This window comes from Megascapheus bottae, chromosome 6 (assembly GCF_031878675.1).
Source record: "Megascapheus bottae isolate mThoBot1 chromosome 6, mThoBot2.hap1, whole genome shotgun sequence".
NCBI classification, from domain to species: domain Eukaryota; kingdom Metazoa; phylum Chordata; class Mammalia; order Rodentia; family Geomyidae; genus Megascapheus; species Megascapheus bottae.
Window position 1 is genome coordinate 6,550,347 of NC_143514.1, and position 19,108 is coordinate 6,569,454.

General features: G+C 37.1%; 1 protein-coding gene across 7 annotated transcripts in view; it reads left to right on the top strand.

Annotated features, from left to right (window-relative positions):
• The window catches only part of Brdt (bromodomain testis associated), a 45,020-nt gene that overhangs the window by 24,326 nt on the left and 1,586 nt on the right, over nucleotides 1-19,108 (top strand). For all 7 annotated transcript variants that reach the window (XM_090334183.1, XM_090334185.1, XM_090334182.1 and 4 more), the window contains 5 exons: nucleotides 4,722-4,780; nucleotides 5,389-5,563; nucleotides 10,562-10,659; nucleotides 15,105-15,310; nucleotides 16,428-16,608. In XM_090334183.1, coding sequence (XP_090190309.1) covers nucleotides 4,722-4,780; nucleotides 5,389-5,563; nucleotides 10,562-10,659; nucleotides 15,105-15,310; nucleotides 16,428-16,608 — 719 coding nt within the window. The remainder of the gene's footprint in view (nucleotides 1-4,721; nucleotides 4,781-5,388; nucleotides 5,564-10,561; nucleotides 10,660-15,104; nucleotides 15,311-16,427; nucleotides 16,609-19,108) is intronic.

Here is a 19,108-nt window from a genome sequence, read left to right on the forward strand (position 1 = left end):
AGATAAGTCAAGAATATTTTATTAAGCACTGGTATAAAATCTAAACGCTTTTAAGATCATTTTTTATAACATTCAAAGTACTAGGTATCAGATCAAAGATGTTATAGATAAATCTTGAAAATGCAGTTAATTCCAGTGCTGATATTCTGTGTTAGCTAGATTGTGCTAACATACTCATATAAATTATCAAGAACTTTCCTTGCTCAACAAACCATGGAATGTCTTTGGGGTGATACTATAGAGAAGAATATAATTAGTCACTTTAGTCCTATGATTGATAAAGTTACTGAGAGAAAAAAATCACATGGAACAGCTGATGAACAGCAGCGCTTTTTTTTTTTTTTTTAATCAAAACCTGATAGGATTGGGCCCCAGTAGATCACACCCATAATGCTAGTTACTCAGGAGGCCAAGATCGGAGTATGAAGCTTTGAAGCCAACTCAGAAAGGAAAGTCAGTGAGACACTCTGGCCCCAGACAGGAAAGTCAATGAGACACTCTGGACATGGTGCTGTGCTAGAGCACTAGCCCTGAGCAAAAACACTCAAGTATAGCACCCAGGTCCTGACACACAAGTCCCACAACACACACACAAAACTTACAAGAAGTAATTCCAAGAACTATAAGGGTAAATTTACATACTTGATTAAAGAGAAATAAAATATTTCTAGATGTGTTTAATTTCAACATGAAGAAATTCAATGGTTATGACAGCAATTTACTTTTTCTTTATTCAAATTTATTACTCGGGCCTTGGATTTTGTTTGCTTTTGTTGGCATTACTGTGATGTTCAGTGAATAAAATTTATTCGTTCTTAAAGATGATATTCCTTTTTTAATCATTCTTATTTATTGATGACTTGAAAGTTAGAATAAAGTAATTTATCATTTTAGTACTCAAACAGGCCAGGCCTCTGGTAGCTCACGCCTATAATCCTAACTATTCAGAAGGCTGTGATCTGAGGATTGAGATTTAAAGCCAACCTGGGCATGAAAGTTCGTGAGACCCTTCATCTCCAATTTACCACCAGAAAACTGAAAGTGGCACTGTGGCTCAGAGTGGTAGAGTGATAAGCCTTGAGCTAAAGAGCTCAGGGACAGTGCCCAGGCCCACAGTTCAAGCCCCATAACTGACAAAAGAAAAAAGTACCCTTCTGAGGCAGTGACAAAAATATAATTGAAGTTTCTCACTAACTAAAGTATATTGGCTCAGAGAACTAGAAGGATAAAAATTCAAGGACTGGAGTTTGAGAAAAGTGCTTTTCATATATTGAGATCTCCATTGAGTTATAAGTTCTAGAGAAACAGTGATCATTTCTGTCCGATACATTTTTTTCTTTTTTTTATTGTTGGGATAATGTATAGAGGGGTTACAGTTACATTAGTCAGGTAGTAGGTGCATTACTTCTCACACATTGATACCCCTTCTTGTATTTTTGTACCTGTTTCCCATCTCCCATTCCTCCCAATTATCTTGTTTTCTCTCCTTCCCTTCCCTATTTAAACAAATAAATGTATATACAATATACCAGGTAAGAAAGTCAGACACAGTAATCACATGAAATTAACCATAAGCTGTCCGATACATTTTTTAAGTGTTCTACTCCAACTATACTCCTGAATAAACAGACTATCTAGAATAGTATTTTTTAACATTACTAGTATATTAGAATCACTTATAAAACTTTTTAAATACAGTGAATCTGAACTAAGTAAAAGGGGAGCCACCTGCATAGAGTATTGATGGTAGCCTTGGAGAGTCTTAACATATTGCTGTGCTAGAGAACCATTACTCTATAAAGATTTTTGTTTGCTGCTGCTTTCCATTTCCCAACTCTAGTGAAAGGCCTTTAGAGAATCAACAAGTAGTTTAACTGTGAAGAGTACTACCATATTCTTCAAGGAAAATGGCTGTAACATTCTCTAAAGGGACTGAATTTTTCTGTATAAAACCAATTATTTGCTATTTACCAATAAAACATGGGTTGGCCATTTGGTTTGGGCAAATGCTTTATTTAGACCTGCTTTCTTTCCTCTAAACTAAGGAAGTAGAACCACTAAATAGGAAAGGACTGCTAGTCACTTTCTTCTGACATGTCCTTCCTAGTAGAAGTATAATATGTTTTACTACTTTAGAAATCTTTAATAATTATTAGTGCTATATATGCTATTCTGTTCTGGGTTTTTTTTTTTTGCCAGTCCTGGGCTTGAGCTCAGGGCCTCAGCACTGTCCTTGGATTTTCTCAAGGTTAGAGCTCTACCACTTGAGCCTCAGCACCACTTCTGGCTTTTTTCTATGTATGTGGTACCAAGGAATCGAACCCAGGTCTTCATGCATGCTAGGCAAGCACTTTAACCACTAGGCCAAACTCCTGGCCCCTCTGTTCTGTTTTTGCATTATGACATTAAATTCCTCTTCAACTTTTCAGGATTTGCTGATAATGTTTGGTATGTCTGGAGCATTCTTCTCAGTGATTTGATAGTGATGGATATATTAAGGATGCCTTTACCCAAATCTTCACAATCCCCACTCTTTTTTATTTAATAAATTCTAGGTGAAGTTTTGATATAGTTTAAATAAAAGCTTTATAATCAAAGTTCTATATTGGATTTTTGGGAGGTATGACATTTAAGTACATTCTGACATACCTAACATTAATTTGGTCAGTAGACTACGTGTGCTACCCAGTCTGCCCTCTTAAGGTAGGTACTGTGTGGAATTACAATCTCCAGAGAAATGAGCTGATAATTTGTATATTTTCATAATTGTTCTTAATTTAATTGATGTTTTCCAGATTGACAGAGCTTCTTTTTTTTTTCCAGTCCTGGGGCTTGAACTCAGGGCCTGAGCACTGTCCTTGGGCTTTCCACAAGGCTAGTGCTCTACCACTTGAGCCACAGCACACCACTTCCGGCTTTTTTCTATGTATTTGGTACCGAGGAATCGAACCTGAGTCTTCGTGCATGCTAGGCAAGCACTCTACCACTAGGCCAAACTCTAGGCCCTGGCAGAGCTTCTTTATTAACTGAAATACCTTAAGCTTAAAAGTAAAATCGTGTGTGTGTATGTATATGTGTATATGTAGTGTATGTACATATGTATATATGTATATGTGTATATATATGTTTATATACATATATACATAAATGTATATGTATACTTATTTAATTCCAAAGGCCAAGAACTCATAAATAAATAAACATGCAGTTTTAGTTTATTATGTTCTTGGGAAGACAATTATGTGAAATTAAGTAAGAATCAAAGTGCCAAGCTATAGGCTATCATTATTCCTAAACTATATTTATAACACATAGTATGCAAGGTCGTTTTGATATATTATTCTTTTTTGCTACTATATTCCATTTCTGAGGAGCTAACTTTTATAATAATTCAAAGTGTTAGTTTTATATCAGAAAACTAAGTTAATGTCCTTAAATTTTTATAGCAGAACAATGATGTGGTATGTCATTTTTGTTATGTGTAAGAGTTTATGTTGTAGTTTAGATGTATGTTTGAATAATTAAAGTAGATGTGTAAGTGTGTATATTTCATATGATATTAATGAAGTCTGTTTGCTTTTTGTTCAAAGCTGAAATAGTCATTTCTCCTTTAAATGTGAAGGCTACCTGGATCTATCCTCCATCTTCTCATTTTGTATCCTAATCTTCCCCTTCTTCTTAATTTACCAACACTTAAATATTACTTAGCTGAGTGGCATTAAGATGCTTTATATTCTTTTAAATACTTGAATTCTTTAAAGCACAGAATTGAGTGGCATTTAGCAATTTTAACAACGTTCAGCATCAAAAATTTTAGGAGAGGAAAGAGCAGTAACACATCCAGTGGAAACTGATGGCATTTCAGGAAGCAGAAGGTAATTATTAAAATTGGAATGTTTTAAATCTAAATAATATTTGGTGTTGACCAGCCTTAGCTCCCTGGAGCCTGATACAAATAACAGTTAGGTGGTTTATGAATGCTGGCTCAGAGAGGCAGTGACTAGAAGATTGGTGCTTTACTATACTAACCTAGGCTTATGATTCAGGAGTACAGCACAGAATCAATAGCAGAATAATCAGAAGGGCACATATTTGTACTCTTCACAGAGTGAGATCTCTATATCTTTTTACTGCCAGTGTCAGCCATGCAGGTATTTCTAAAGGTAAAAGAAATAAAAACACAGTTGTGGTATCATTGAAAAGCCAAATAACTCAAAAATCAAGGATTAACTATATGAGATCTTCCTTACAGTATTTAGCAAGCAAGACAAACCTGGCCACAGAAGTCAAATAGCTTCACTTAACAATAAAAACTGTATCCTTTCAGATAAATAACTTACCCTTCTCTTACGGAAAATTCTTAATTATTTTAATTAAGCCTCCAATAGCTCTATATATGGCTTTTTAAGTAAAGGACAATTTTAGAAATGTTAGCATTGCTTGTTTGAAACCTTAACCTGTTCTTTTTTAAACTGTCATTTACTCAAGTTCTTTACTGTGAAGTAATTCATTGTTTTTTGCCTGACTATAATCCACAATGGGATTTGTGAATGTCTGAATGTTCTAGAGGAATCCCTTGAGAGATTTTGCCTAAATCAAACAGAGCAAACACCTGTAACTATAGGAAATTCACTTCCTTCCTTATATGGAAAAATTGTAACTGGGTAGGCTTTTTTTTTAAGCTGGAAAATGTTAAAATCGTTATCTATATACATTTGCAGAAATGCGTAAATTTACTGAAGCAAAACAGTGTGATGCACCTTCTAAAGAGAACACAAAGGTAAGCTAATTCTTCAACCTATTTGTGCCCTAGAAGTTAAACGAGCATGTACACTCTAAGCTCACTGGCATAATAGCTTTCTTTAAAACTGTTTGTCATTTTATTTTGTGTTTGCTGCGTATGTACTCCTAGCACTCAAGAGGCATTGACAGTCATTAGTTTTAGTTTCAAAGGAAGGAAAGATAGAACGTAGGAGGAAGGCCTATTTTTATTGTATTTACCTAACAGAAATTGTCATTCAGTGCATCAACTAAAAATTTCTTCCAAAAAACTTGTTGTCTAGAGAACTATTGGCTTATTTATCTAATAAGATACACTTCTTAGATAAGGAAAATAAATTCTGGAAATGGCAGTTTGACCTTGAATATCTAAATATAGAGGACCTGCCTTGGTGATCCCCACTCTGCCTTTGCAGAGTACTGTATGCACAGTTAAAAAAAGAAGAAGAGAATAGTAGGTAAAGATTATAATGGCCAACTATCAACTTTAGCATTCCTATTTCAAAAGGTATCACTAAATTATATTCTTGTCCTTGTGTTTCTGAGTCTTAGCTGCTGTGCTTGTGTTGTTAAAACTCTGAAAGATCTAAGGTAACTTTCTTTGTGTAGAAGATACAATCTTCTGTGCAAGAAGCGAGCTCTGTGGAAGCAGCTCTTGCTCAGCAGCCGGCACACCCCTGTGGAGCACCAGTGAACCATCACCAGCCAGAACATGGTTACCCAGGGTTAGAACATCCAGAAGCTATGGAGACTGATGTGCCTGGGCAGAGCCAGCCTCCTTTAGGTAAGAAACCAACAATACACAATGAGAAATTGACTTCTAAAACTGTATATGAAAATGCCAAGGCTATCACCAATGTTACACATTGGAAAATACTGAAAATTGTATTTCAAAAGTTCCAATTTCTCATGAGGAAGGGATAGGAGAATTGTAGGCCAAGACCACAATCTTCAAAAATCCACAAAAAGTTAGCAAAACTCAATTTCAAAAACAAACTGAGTGTGGTGTGGGGAACTTTTTTTTCAACCTCTGTCATTCTATATAAGGCCCTCAAAATCCGCTGGGACATGACAGGGCAGACACATATGTATGCATCCCTTTGGCTGAATGAGGCCTATCTACCTGTATTGATCATTCTGTATGGTCCACAAATATTCAAATGGCCTTGGCAGAAAAAAGATTTCTAATTCCTACTTCCAGATACTGAGGAGGTGAATGTGAAGGAGTGAAGCCCAAGCCCAGCACAAAGAGTTTGAGACCCTATCTAAAAACTGAAAAGGGGAAGAGGCAGCAAAGTATCAGATTAGAAGCATCCCCCATTTTGACTCCCTCTATGCATGAGAAGAGTCAGGTAACAGGAACAACTATATTCCAAATTGAAGAAAAAAGGAAGAGTGGAGAACCAGGAATTGCAAGAGTCAGGTCTGCCACAACTATAATCCAGCTGCCTGATGTGAGGCTCAAGAATTCAATCCCCAGACCCTAAAAACAAAAAACACAACACACACACACACACACACACACACACACACACACACACACACACACACACACACACACACACACCCTCTCTGCAGAAAGCTTTATCAAAATGAAGCAAGCTGAAAATAGTATGTGTCTGGGATCAAAGACAAAGTAGAGGAATTCATTGAACAATGACAGAAAAATACAAGTAGAGCATGCATGGCCTCCTGGAAACCATCAAAAGACCAAACGTATAAATCATGGGTATAGAAGACACAGCAAGCTAAAGATACAGGAAATATAGTGAACAAAATAATAGCAGAAGACACTATCTTGAGAAAGAGAAAGCCATCTGGGTTCTGGAATCTTTCAGAAAACCAAATAGCCAAGAGGAGAAAACAACTCTAGACACAGTATAATAAAAACATTTACATAAATGTTGCAAGCTTCAAGAGAGAAGCAATAAGCCTCACATAAAGAAAAGGCCTTAACAGATGTTTTAAACAACAATAAAAAAAATCTCTAAATGAAAGGAGGCCATGTATGGAACAATATGTTCCACACAAATATATTCATAACAAATACCAATAGAATACTTACATTCTACTACAATGGATAGTCTAGAATTAATGCATACACTTTTAGATGTAGAATTGAGCCATAAGATATATACAACTTAAACATAGCGGTAATGAGTAGCAAGATTAAAGCAGTAATAGCCTCCAAACAAAGAAGTATCCAGAATGGATGCGTTTGTTTACACATTCTGTCAGACCTTAAAGAAGAACCAGCACCTCAAGCTATTTCGTGTGCTAGAAAGGGAAGAAATGTTTCTAACCCCATTCTATAAAACCAGCATTAGTTACTCTGCTACTGAAACTGGACAAATACACAACAAAAATTATAGGCAATTTCCTTGACAAACATAGGCACAAAAATTATTGATAACTTGACATAACTATTATTGTGAAAATGGTTACATTGCCAAAAGCAAAATACAGATTCAGTGTAATTCCCACCAACATTTCATTTTCATTCTTTTCAGAAATAGAAAATTCAACCCTAAAATTCATAAACATAAGACCCTAAATATCAAAAGTAACCCTCAGCAAAAATAATGCTAGAAATACTAAAATATCAGACTTCAAATTATACAACAGAGCCACAGTTTAAAATAAAAACAGCATAGAAATAGACATGAAGCCAATTGGGGCTTTCTAGAAGATACAGAAATCCACCACAGCTACAGCCATCTGATCCTTTTTTTTTTAATAAAAGGAGCCAAATTATATATGTGTGTGTATGAGAGAGACACACACACACAGACACAGACAGACAGAGAGAGGGGGAGGAAGAAGAGGAGGGGGAGGAAGAAGAGGAGGGGGAAGAAGAAGAGGAGGAGGGGGACAATGACAACATGTTTCTGGGAAGCATGAGCCACATGTAGAAAAATCAATTTAAAACAAATAAAATCCCCCCTCCTCCTCCTCCTCTTTTTCCTCCTCCTCCTCCTCCTCCTCCTCCTCCTTCTCCTTCTCCTTCTGTTTTGGGAAAGCTTACTTTATTATGACAGAGTTGAAGGAAAGAGAAATGGAAAAGGGAGCAAAACACTTTCCCAGGCAAGAAATAAGAGTTAAAGACTCAAAAAAAAGGATTAATTATCTTTTTGTAAGATTAGTGTTAGAGCTTGTGTTTAGCATGGGTACAATTTTCACCACTTAATACTAAACAAGAATAAGACTGACTGACTGATTGACCAACTGCAAACAGAATGGCTAAAGGCCAGGAGCATGACCTAGTAGTAGAATGCTTGCCTAGCATGCACTAAGCCCTGGGTTCGATTCCCAAGAGCCACACATCCAGAAAAAGCCAGAAGTGAAACTGTGGCTCAAATGAGCAAAAATTGTCCAAGACAGTGCCCAGTCCCTGAGTTCAAGCCCCAAGATTGGCAAAAGATAGATAGGTAGATAGATAGATAGGTAGATAGATAGATAGATAGATAGATAGATAGATAGATAGATAGATAGATAGATAGATACTAAAGGATGACCCAAGAGGAATAATAAATAACCAAAGGATATATCCATCCATTTCTGGAATTAAAGATTTAAGATATTCAGAGCATAACTCTGAAGGTACAATTTCTGGGTCATAGTTTATTTTGCATACCAGTATATTTAACTGTAGGTGGTGCTATGTCCAAAGGAAATTACACATTTGTATGCCCAAAGTACATACATATTTTCCTTTTCCTGAGTTGAATCACAATGGAAATGAATTTTTTTTTAACTTTTTTAGTCCTGAGCCTCTTTGTACTCAAGGCTAGTGCTCTACCACTTGAGCCACAGCCTGGCTTTTTCTGAGTAGTTTGTTGGAGATAAGAGTTTCACAGACTTTCTTGCCTGGGCTTGCTTCAAACCATGATCCTCAGATATCAGCTTCTTGTTAGGATTACAGATGTGAGCCACCAGCACCCCATTTGAAAATCAGTTTTTATCTTACAATTAAATGGCTGGCAAATTTATGCTGAAATTTTCATATTGAAATAAATGTTCATATTGAAAATAATTTGACAATAGTTGTTTTTTATCCCACATTTTTATCTCCATACAAAATGGGACCTTTTCTTGCTAAGCCAAAATATTTGGTTACAAATGATTAATAACATTTTGCTTCTAATTCATTGTATTCTCACCACAGAAAAATCTCCACAGAATTGTACTGAAGTTTTTAAAAGAAATATGAAGGTTGTCATAAACAAATTGACATGGCAAATGAGAAGGCAAATCAAGTATTTGTCAACTTATAGGAGAAGTAACAAACTTGAATATAAGATAAAATAAGACCTAAAAGAAGCAAAAGTAAAATTTAAGGAGGCATGGAAGGCAGAATGAACTGAAATCTTTGCTAGATGTATATTTTACAAAATACGTGTTATTTGAGCGGAGGATTAGAGGAACAAAGAAGTCCGTATCTAGGTATTGGCAGGCATTCCAGATGAAGGAAATAGAATTATGGGAAACTAAAATTTCAGTGATTGAAGTTTTGGTTGAATCAACAGAAATGTGAAGAGAGAAATGTGAAAAGACCTATGAGGTGTAGATGATAGAGAAGTTTGAATCTAGATGCTTTGGCTTAAATGAAAATGGTATAGCTCGTGTGGATTCAGTGAGGGTTTTGTTTTTAGTTTTTAATTTTGGTGGTACTTGGTTTTGAACTTACAGCTTTGTAACTTCTTTTCTTTTCCCCATCTCATATCTCTCCATTCACTACAGACCAGGCAACAGAGCCTGTGCTAAGGTCTAGATAGGCCCTTGAGCCTGTGGTAAACACCAGAGGCCCCCTCAGCACCTTTTACCTTTGGAGCCAGGCCTCTCTCGTTTGCTTTGTTTTTTCTTGTCTTTCAAACAGGATCTTGCTTTTTGCCTGTGAGATTCCATCTCCAGTTAACCAGCAAAATGCTGGCCTAGAGGCCTAACTCAAGTAATGGATCAGCAGCTATGAGCAAAGAAGACAAGCCAAAATCTTGAGGCCCTAAGAGGACCTGAGTTCAAGCCTCAGTACCAGTGCAAAACATAAAAAACACTCTACCTCTGTAGTTTATCTTCACCAATAGTAATAAATAAAATATTTAATTGGGAGTTTAAGAATTAATGAGAGTCCTTGAGTTCAATTCTGAGCTCCGTCCCCCCCCCACAAAAAAGGAAAAGGACAGAAAGGAGTAGTAAAATTTAAAATTTTGTTTTCTTCATCTCAGAGGGTCAGAGGTTTTTTGCATTTCCTTCTTGTTTTTGTTTTTGCATTTCTTAACCCCTGGTTGGCTCACTCACTATTATAAACAGCTACATCTTTGCTTAAATTGTTCTCAGATTAGCTACCCAGACAGGTCTTTCTCTGGAAGCCCTATGTTATCACTGCTGTTCTTCCTAATTGAGTTACTGATTGGGAAACCAATGACTCATGACTAACTTAGCTTAGTTAAGACCCACCTCTAGGCTGAAATCAACCCTCAAGCCGCAGAACTGTACACATAGGGACAGATAAGTAGATTTTTGTGGATCAGTCAGACTGTCAACTATAATTCATGCTGACCAGAACAAAACAGTGATAGATAGGCAACAAAAAAAGGTCACTTTCAATTGAGAAGTATTTCATTCTATGGTATAACAAGTCCCCAATAAAGAATATACAGAAGTGGAGATGCATTGAAAAGTCGTTTTATTTGTATAGTGTGTGAAGGAAGGAGAAAGAAAATCAAATTCTGGATAAATATGATGAAATAGTTTGATTGTACCGCTCTAAAATGTGTGCTTCTAGGTGATTCTGAAGTCTTGAATGGCCCCACAGTAGTGCATCCATCTGGTGATAATGGCACAATGGTGTTAGAATCTGAATGTCAAGTTCCTGTGCAGAAGGTAAAAAGTCATGTTTTCACTTATCTTGAAGGGATTTAAAACTGAGTAAGAAGGTATTTTAAGCCTTAACGTCAATGAAATTTCAGATCTCTAAGCCTTATGTTTTTAAAGAAAAAATATATTTATACAATCAATCCTCGTGCACCTATATGTTTAGTACTGGTCCTGTGGCTTGAACTCAGGGCCTGGGCACTGTCCCTGAGGTTTTATTGCTCAAAGCAAGAACTCTACCACTTGAGCCACAGCTCCACTTCTGAGTCTCAGGGACTTTCCTGCTTTGAGTAGGATGACAGGTATAAGCCACCAGCACCTAGCCCTTGTGCTTACATTTGATTGCAAATTATATTTTGGTATTTACCTATTATCACAATTTTTTGCAGTGCTAGCAATAGAACCTAAGGCCTTGCACATAGTTTAAATATGTACTCCACCATCAAACTGTCCCTCACCTCTTATCCCAATTTTTTAAAGCATGTCATTAAAATCATGTTCTAGAATCCAAGATGGAGTCGTATGTATGCTTAATCTTCAACCTACACACTCTTATCATTCTTTCAATAGATATCACAGATATTTGGGACACATCAGATAATATTCTAGTCATTTGAGTTTTAATTCTCAAAAACCAGATATATAAAGGATATTATTTTACTTCTGTCTCCCTTCTTTTTTCCTTACAAGTACTCAGAAGACAACTCTCAGCTTTATGCTGAAGACTATGGTTTGGGTATACTTATGTAATTGAACATTGCATATGTTTGGCCCTTGTGCTTTCTGAGACTGAACCCAGGGCTACTTACATGCTAGGCAATGCTTAATTTTAATTTCTGTTTTATTGTTGCTTTTCTTTGTGTATGGGGGTGTGTGTGTTAATAGTTTTAGTTAAAAATGAATAGATTTACTATATGTCTTTTGTAGTCGTTTATAGTGGTGATGGGTTTTGTGGAGGAGGAGGGGATACAGGGGATTGAACTCAGTGCCTCACACTTGCTAGGCAGGCACTCTACCACTGAGATAGTCCCAGCCCCACTGAATTTCTTAAACCAACTATTTGGTTTCTGATGTTCTACAGTATTTCTACTTCTGGATAACAAAATTTGGTAGTTTTGACTTTCTCAAAATAAAGTTTAAAGATCATAAGAAAATATCCCAAAAGACCGACATTATCACAAAAAATATCCACCAGAATATCAGGCATATTACCTATTATTGAAGCTTGTGCTACAGGTCAAATTAACCTGTGCTTTTTTTCTTATTTTTTTTTAAAATTTCCAGTGCTTAGCACATAATCATGAGTAAAACATTGGGATAAACACTTAAAAAGAAATGGGATTATCAACAATCTCCTCAGTTTAAAAAAAAAAACTGGCAAGCAAACGGTTCCTATACTACATCCTTTACCTGCACCAACACCATTGACATTTACTTAAAAAGAGAAACTACAAAATTTGGGTGCTATAAGCAACCTTTAATGATTAATCTTTATGAGTAAACTACAAATACATACTCCCAAATGAGAGCTGAGAGGGAAATGAGACTGCAACACGCTCATAACCTCTCACATTTCTACTTGGAATGTCTGGCTTTGCAGTGCTGCTCTTGTCTACTTCTGCCTCAGAAAAGAATAGCTCTTCCCGTCAAGATGAATTTTTCCATCTCTGTTATTTTCTCTTATTCAATAATTTTATGATGAAGCTCTCCTAACATTTGTTTAGTCTCTAGCCATCTCTTTTGGTTTTTTTTCCCTACTGCCTATTTTTTTTATCTTAAACTGCAATTTTCTACTGATATATTAGGGTGGGGAAATCTGCTGAGGGTGGTTCTTGCATTGTTAGGATGCTCAACCAGAGCCTAATGTTTGAATGCCAGAAATGCCTGCCTTTTAATCCGGTGTGGCCAAAAAAAAAAAAGTGTATAAACTGTTTGCCTGGAGAAGAAGATAGAAAGACCACTACATGCTAAGATCCAGTGTGTTAAATCTGTCTGCCACATACCCATTCCACTGTGTCTGAAACTTGCCCTTTCTGAGGAACCAGTGAGGTTTTTTTTGGGTTTTTTTGGTTTTTTTAGAAAAACAAAAGGAAAAAAATAAAGCGTTGCTTTATATTTTGTAGGCCAAGACTCAAGCCTATTAACTAAAGAAAAATAATAACAGCTAACATTCTGGATTTATTTGGTTCTGGGACTAGAATCCAGAGCCCTGTCACATGCCAAGTGAACTCTACCACTGATGTACACTCTGGGAACCAGTGAGTTTTGAAATGCCTGCACCCCTCCTAGCACCTCAGGAGGGTGCAAACCCTCCCAAAGATCTTCCACTACTTCTCTTTACTGGATCATCTACCACAGTGATTTATGGTCTCTATGCAAAGGACTCAGACATATACTCCTAGACCTGGCCTTTCATAATATCATGTTTGACATTTTTCCCACACTCCTACAACCAAGGACTTGTTAAATTCTTTGGGTTTTTACTGAAGATAAATCTTTTCCCTTTTTACCCTAGAAACCAGGCCTCATTTGAGCTACTTTAACAATCTTAACTGGACCTGGAATGACTGGCTTGCAAGCCTCCTTGTTCTAATCCACAAATTTTAGCATCTTTATGTTAGTTCTCTCAGTATACACAAACTTCGTTTAGAATCCCACAAAAGGTTAAAAAACAAAGTATGACTGATAAATCAATTTGCCTTCAGTTTCTGTCCCAAAGGAAGAAATGGGAACATCCTTCCTTGCCACAATATTCAAAGACCTTCACCTGTGGTCACTAGCTGTGCTTCCAAAGTCTTTCCTCTGAATTGTCAATAAAACTTATTTTCCTTACCCATGGAAAATAGGCTAAGCACGAGCTCCAGGGCTCCTGTGACTACTTGGTCAACTAAAGGATCTCATTGTCCAGCAGAGAATTGAAATGGGAAGGAAGTCACTGGTGACTGATAGAGCCAAGGAGCATTATTCATCTTTGGCCAATTGAGAAACTAGGGATATTTTGTTTGTTTTATTTTAGTTTGCTTTTGGCCAGTCCAGGAGCTTGAACTCAGGGCTTGTATGCTTGCTGTCCCTGATCTTTTCTTTTAAAGATATCAATCTACTACTGAGCTACAAATCATCTTCTGCCTGTTTGTGGGTGTGGCGTTTTTGCTTTTTATTTTGTTACAGTTAATTGGATATGAGTCTTAAGGATTTTCCTGCCTGAGCTGCCTTTAAACCATAAACCTCAGATCTCAGAGTCGTCAGGTAGTAAGGATTACAAGCATGAACCACCAGCTCCTGGCTTAATTTTTAAAATTAATTTGAATTTTAAAACTGACATATTAGAAAATTAAGTATGTTTGAAGAGCTTAATTATGTATGTTATGGAATCTACTGGGCACTGTAATCATGCCTGTAGTTACTCAGGAGGCTGAGACCCAAAGGACTAGGTTCAAAGCCAGTTCAGGCAGAAAATCTGCTAGACTCTTATCTCCAAAATAATAACAACAATGAAAAAGTAAGGATAGAGGTGGGTCTCAAGTGGTAGAGTGCCAGCTAAGCAAGTAAACCAAGCAAACATGCGGCTCTGAATTTAAATCCAAGTACCAACAAAAAAGAAATATTACCTCCAACTCATTTTGAATCCAAGTTTAGAATTTAAGTGTAAAATAAATAACAATATGGGAGATTCAGAATGGAAAAAAAAGTAAAATACCCTACATGTTGAATTAGCAATGTTTTGAGGGTAAAATTAAATTTCTACTTGAAAGTCTAAATGTGACTGGTAAAATTTTTACATGGTATTTGTTTATGCATTAATTACATTACAGCATTGATATCAACTATAATGTAGTGGTGTATCTTAAGAACAGTAAACATATACTTTTATTTGTTTTTGTTTTTGCCCATCCTGGAGCTTGAACTTGGGGCCTATGCACTGTCCTTAGACCTTCTCAAGGGTAGAGCTCTACTACTTAGGCCACAGCACCACTTCTAGCTTTTTCTGTGTATGTAGTACTGAGGAATTGAACCCGGGTCTTAGTGCATGCTAGGCAAGCACTAAGGCCAAACTCCCAGCCCCTTCATTATTTTTTTTCTTGACACAAAAAGAGAAGACATTGATAAGTCAGAGGTTTCTCAGCATGTCCCATGCAAATCTCATTTTTAATGACTTAACCTTACTTTGCCTCCCATTATTTACATACCTGCTTTTATTTACGTTGGAAATTAAATTGTAGTAATTGACAACCATGATATTTTAATTTTGTTTGAGATGAATAATTGAGTTTAAATGATCTGCTATCCTGGTGTCCTGTTTTCACCCCACCATTTGCACATTTTCATAATCTCTAATAAAGTATATAGCCTTTGGAATCCTAATTTGATCTATTGTTATATTATGAGATATTGCCTTTCTTTCCAAAATTTGATTGATTCTGTAAACATGGACTGAAAATATTTATTTCTTTTAGGATATAAAGATTAAGAATGCAGACTCTTGGAAAAGTTTAGGCAAGCCAGTGAAATCCTCAGGTGTACTGAAATCCTCAGATGAGCTCTTCAACCAGTTTAGAAAAGCAGCCATAGAAAAGGAAGTAAAAGCCCGAACACAAGAACTAATACGAAAACATCTAGAACAAAATACAAAGGAACCAAAAATATCTCCAGAAAATCAAAGGTTTGTAATTTCCTGGGTTAAAAAATACTTTGGGAGATGAAGAAATGTATTTTAAACATTTGCAAATATTTATAGTGTAGTTATTTAGTAGGACATAGAACAAATTACATTTGCAAAAGTTAAATCCCACTGGTATTTTTCTAATAGTATGTATTTTAAAGATAAGAGTAAAGGCTGGGCACAGTGGCTCATGCCTGTAATCCTAGCTACTCAGGAGGCTGAGATCTGAGGATCAAGATTCAAAGCCAGCCTGGGCACAAAGATTGTAAGACTCTTATCTCAAATTAACCGCCAGAAAACCTGAAAGTGGCACTGTGGCTCAAGGGGTTGGGCAGTAGCCTTGAGCTGAAGAGCTCAGGGACAGAACGCAGGTCCAGAGTTCAAGTCCCATGACCAACAACAACAACAAAAAGATGTTATTAAAGATACAAATATTACCAAATTATAAGACATTTTTCCAAACATCTCTTCCACCTTTTCCATGGTACATATGAGAAGATAGTGGTAGTCAAGCCAGTGACTCACATCTGTAATCCTAGATACTCAGAAAGCTGAGATCTGAGGATCCAGGTTCAGAGTCAACCCAGGAAGGAAAGTCCTTGAAACTCTTATCTCCAGTTAACCACTCAAAAGTCCGAAGTGGAGCTGTGGCTCAAGTGGTAGAGCATTGGCCTTGTGCATAAAATCTCAGGGACAGCTCCTAGACCCTGAGTTCAATCCAGCTCCAGGAGACACACAAACACAAATAGACACACACAAACACACACACACAGATGGTGGTGTACCTTGATAAATTTCCCCAAACCTTTATTTTTGTTGTTGTTAATGTAGATTAACCAGTGTAAAATTTGGCACATCAAAATTACAATTAAAAAAATAATCGTAACACCCAGTTACCAGAAGGCTCACTCCTGTAATCCGAGCTACTCAGGAAGCTGAGATTTGAATATCATGGGTTGAAGTTAGCCTTGCTCGGATAGAAAAGTCCAGGCGACTCTTACCTCCAGTGAACCACCAAAAGCTGAAAGTGGAGCTATAGTCCAAGTGATAGAGTGCTTATTAGCCTTGATCAACAGAGAAAAAAAGAAGCCTACTTCTTTTTTATTGTTTCTTTAAGGGACCTTGGAAACGTATTGACTCTAGAGTCTTTTTCAAATAAAATGCCAAACAGATGCCATGGAGAAGAGCAGAAAGAACATGAGCCATCATCAGAAGCTCAAGATAAGTGCAATCCGTGGCTTCTCAAAGATCGTAATTTAGCAAGAGAGAAAGAGCAAGAACGGAGAAGGAGAGAAGCAGTAAGTGGGCTTTAGTTTACTAAATTATTTTATGTGTTCAAAGATGCATTAGAGTAATTTTTCATTTGGGATGGGTTTCAGATTCTAAAAACAGATTCTAGCATGCACAAAGACCCAGGTTCGATTCCTTGGTACCATAGACATAGAAAAACACCAGAAGTGGTGGTGTGGCTCAAGTAGTAGGGCTCCAGCCTTGAGAAAAACTCAAGGACAGTGCTCAGGCCCTGAGTCTAAGCCGAGGACTGGCAAAAAAAAAAAAAAAGTAAAAAATACAGTCAAAAGAGGCAAGCATAGTATAGAATATAGGTCTTGGTGCTTAAAGTTGTTTCGTAATTCATTGATACTCTTCTGTTTCGTGTTGGATAAAGTCACACATCTTTTCCAATGTCTGATCTTTGGAATTTTACAGTGTTAATTCTTCTGTACTCTTTCATGTCAGATACTGTAGTTACCCCTAGAAGTTTGATATGGATCTTCTTTATATTTCTGTCAAACTTGTGAATAAATAGAATATACTTAATTCCAAAATCAGTATCAGTTCAGTCAGTTTTAGTTGATTCGTGAGTTTCTTTGTGGATATTGTTCTTTTCTCCTTCTTTGCTTACCTGGTACTCAATAATGCTAAATTTGAAGAACTTTGTGTTGTCAGTTCTGATAATCCTGAGGATGACATAGATTCACAAGACAAATGGAACATAGGTTTAAGAAAAGGAATGTCAGCCAAATGTGGTGGCTCACGCCTGTAATCCTAGCTGCTCAGGAGGCTGAGATCTGAGGATCCCAGTACAAAACCAGCCTGGGCACAAAAGACCATGAGACTCTTATCTCTAATCATTAGAAAAGGGGAAGTGGGGCTGAGGCTTCAAGGGTAGGGCAGTAGCCTTGAGCTGAAGAACTCAGGGACAGCACACAGGCCCAGAGTTCAAGCCCCAGGAACAACAAAACAAAAAAAAAAGGAAGGAAGGAAGGAGAAAAGAAAAGGAATGCCATTTGGCTTTGTTCATAGGATGAATTATAATACAATTAACTTCCTCAGAAATAGTAAAATTTTGTCACCTCATTTTTTAAAGACAGGGTATTCCTATGTAGCTGCAGTTGGCCTTGAAACCTGCTTCATCTTCCTAAGTACTGGATTAGAAGCCCTGGTTACAGAGCCCAGCTAGCTTCATATTTTCTAATACTAAAGTATTATTGATATCAAATTGCATTTGACTTTATGCAGAGATTATTAGTTCATTTTTGTAGTGTTTCAAATTAAATCCTGGGCCTCATGTTAGAGACTACTCTTACCCTTGAGCTGCATCTTAGTCCCTGGACTACTTTGTAACCTCAAGGTCACACAGAGAACTGTCTGCAGTGACATGTGTGCAACCAAATACAGAATCCATTAGTCACATATGGCTATTGAATACTTACAGTGAAATAACAAAGAAGTGAATTTTAAACTTTGGTGTTCATTTAACCACCAACTTGTTTTTTTGTTTGTTTGTTTGTTTTGTCAGGGGTTTGAATGCAGGGCCTGGGCACTGTTCCCCTGAGCTCTTTTGCTCAAGGCTAGCACCCTACCACTTTGAATCACAGCTCCACTTCCAGTTTTTGAGTGGTTAATTGGAGATAAGAGTTGCACACACAGAGACTTTTCTGCCCAAGCTGGCTTTGAACAGTGATCCTCAGATCTCAGCCTTCTGAGTAGCTAGGATTACAGAAGTGAGGCATAAGTGCCCAGCCTAACAAACAACTTTATATATTGCCTGTTTTAATTTTTTTTGTGTGTTGTTTTTCTGGGATTATTTTGTTTCTTTTGTGGTGCTGGTGATTGAACTCAAGAGCCTTTTGGTTGCTAGGAAAGCACTCTGCCCACTATCCAAGTTTCCAGGACTTTCCCCTTTTAATCTATTTTCCAGAAACTGTTTTTCAGCTCCAAATCAGCCTTGAATTTTGATCTTCCTACTTCTGCCTCCCAAGCAGAGGGGATTATAGATGCATGCCACTGTACATGGCCTTGTTTCTGTTTCTTAAGGAACTATTCATTAAAATTTCATTAGTAGGGCCAGGTAGTTTGGCCTAGTGGTAGAGTGCCTAGCATGCGCAAAGAGCTGGGTTCGATCCCTCGGTGCCACATATCAGAAGTGGTGCTGTGGCTCAAGTGGTAGAGCGCTAGCCTTGAGGAAAGTCAAAGGACCATGTTCAGGCCCTGAGTTCAAGCCTCAGGACTAGCAAAAAAAATTCATAAGTACTTGACCAGTAGTCTTCCATTAGTGACTTGGGGGGCGGGGTCTTGTTGACATTCACAAGGGCCTTATTTTAGTCACCCCCAAATGCTTTGTACAATTCCACTAGCTAAGCTGATAGAAGTAATAACCTAAATACTGTGCATACAACATATAACAGAGCCCCTAAAAGCTCACTTCAGTGAAGAGAAGAGCAGCCAGGCAGGAAAGTCCATGAGCTTCTTATCTCCAATTGACCACCACGAAATTGAAAATGGAGCTGTGGCTCA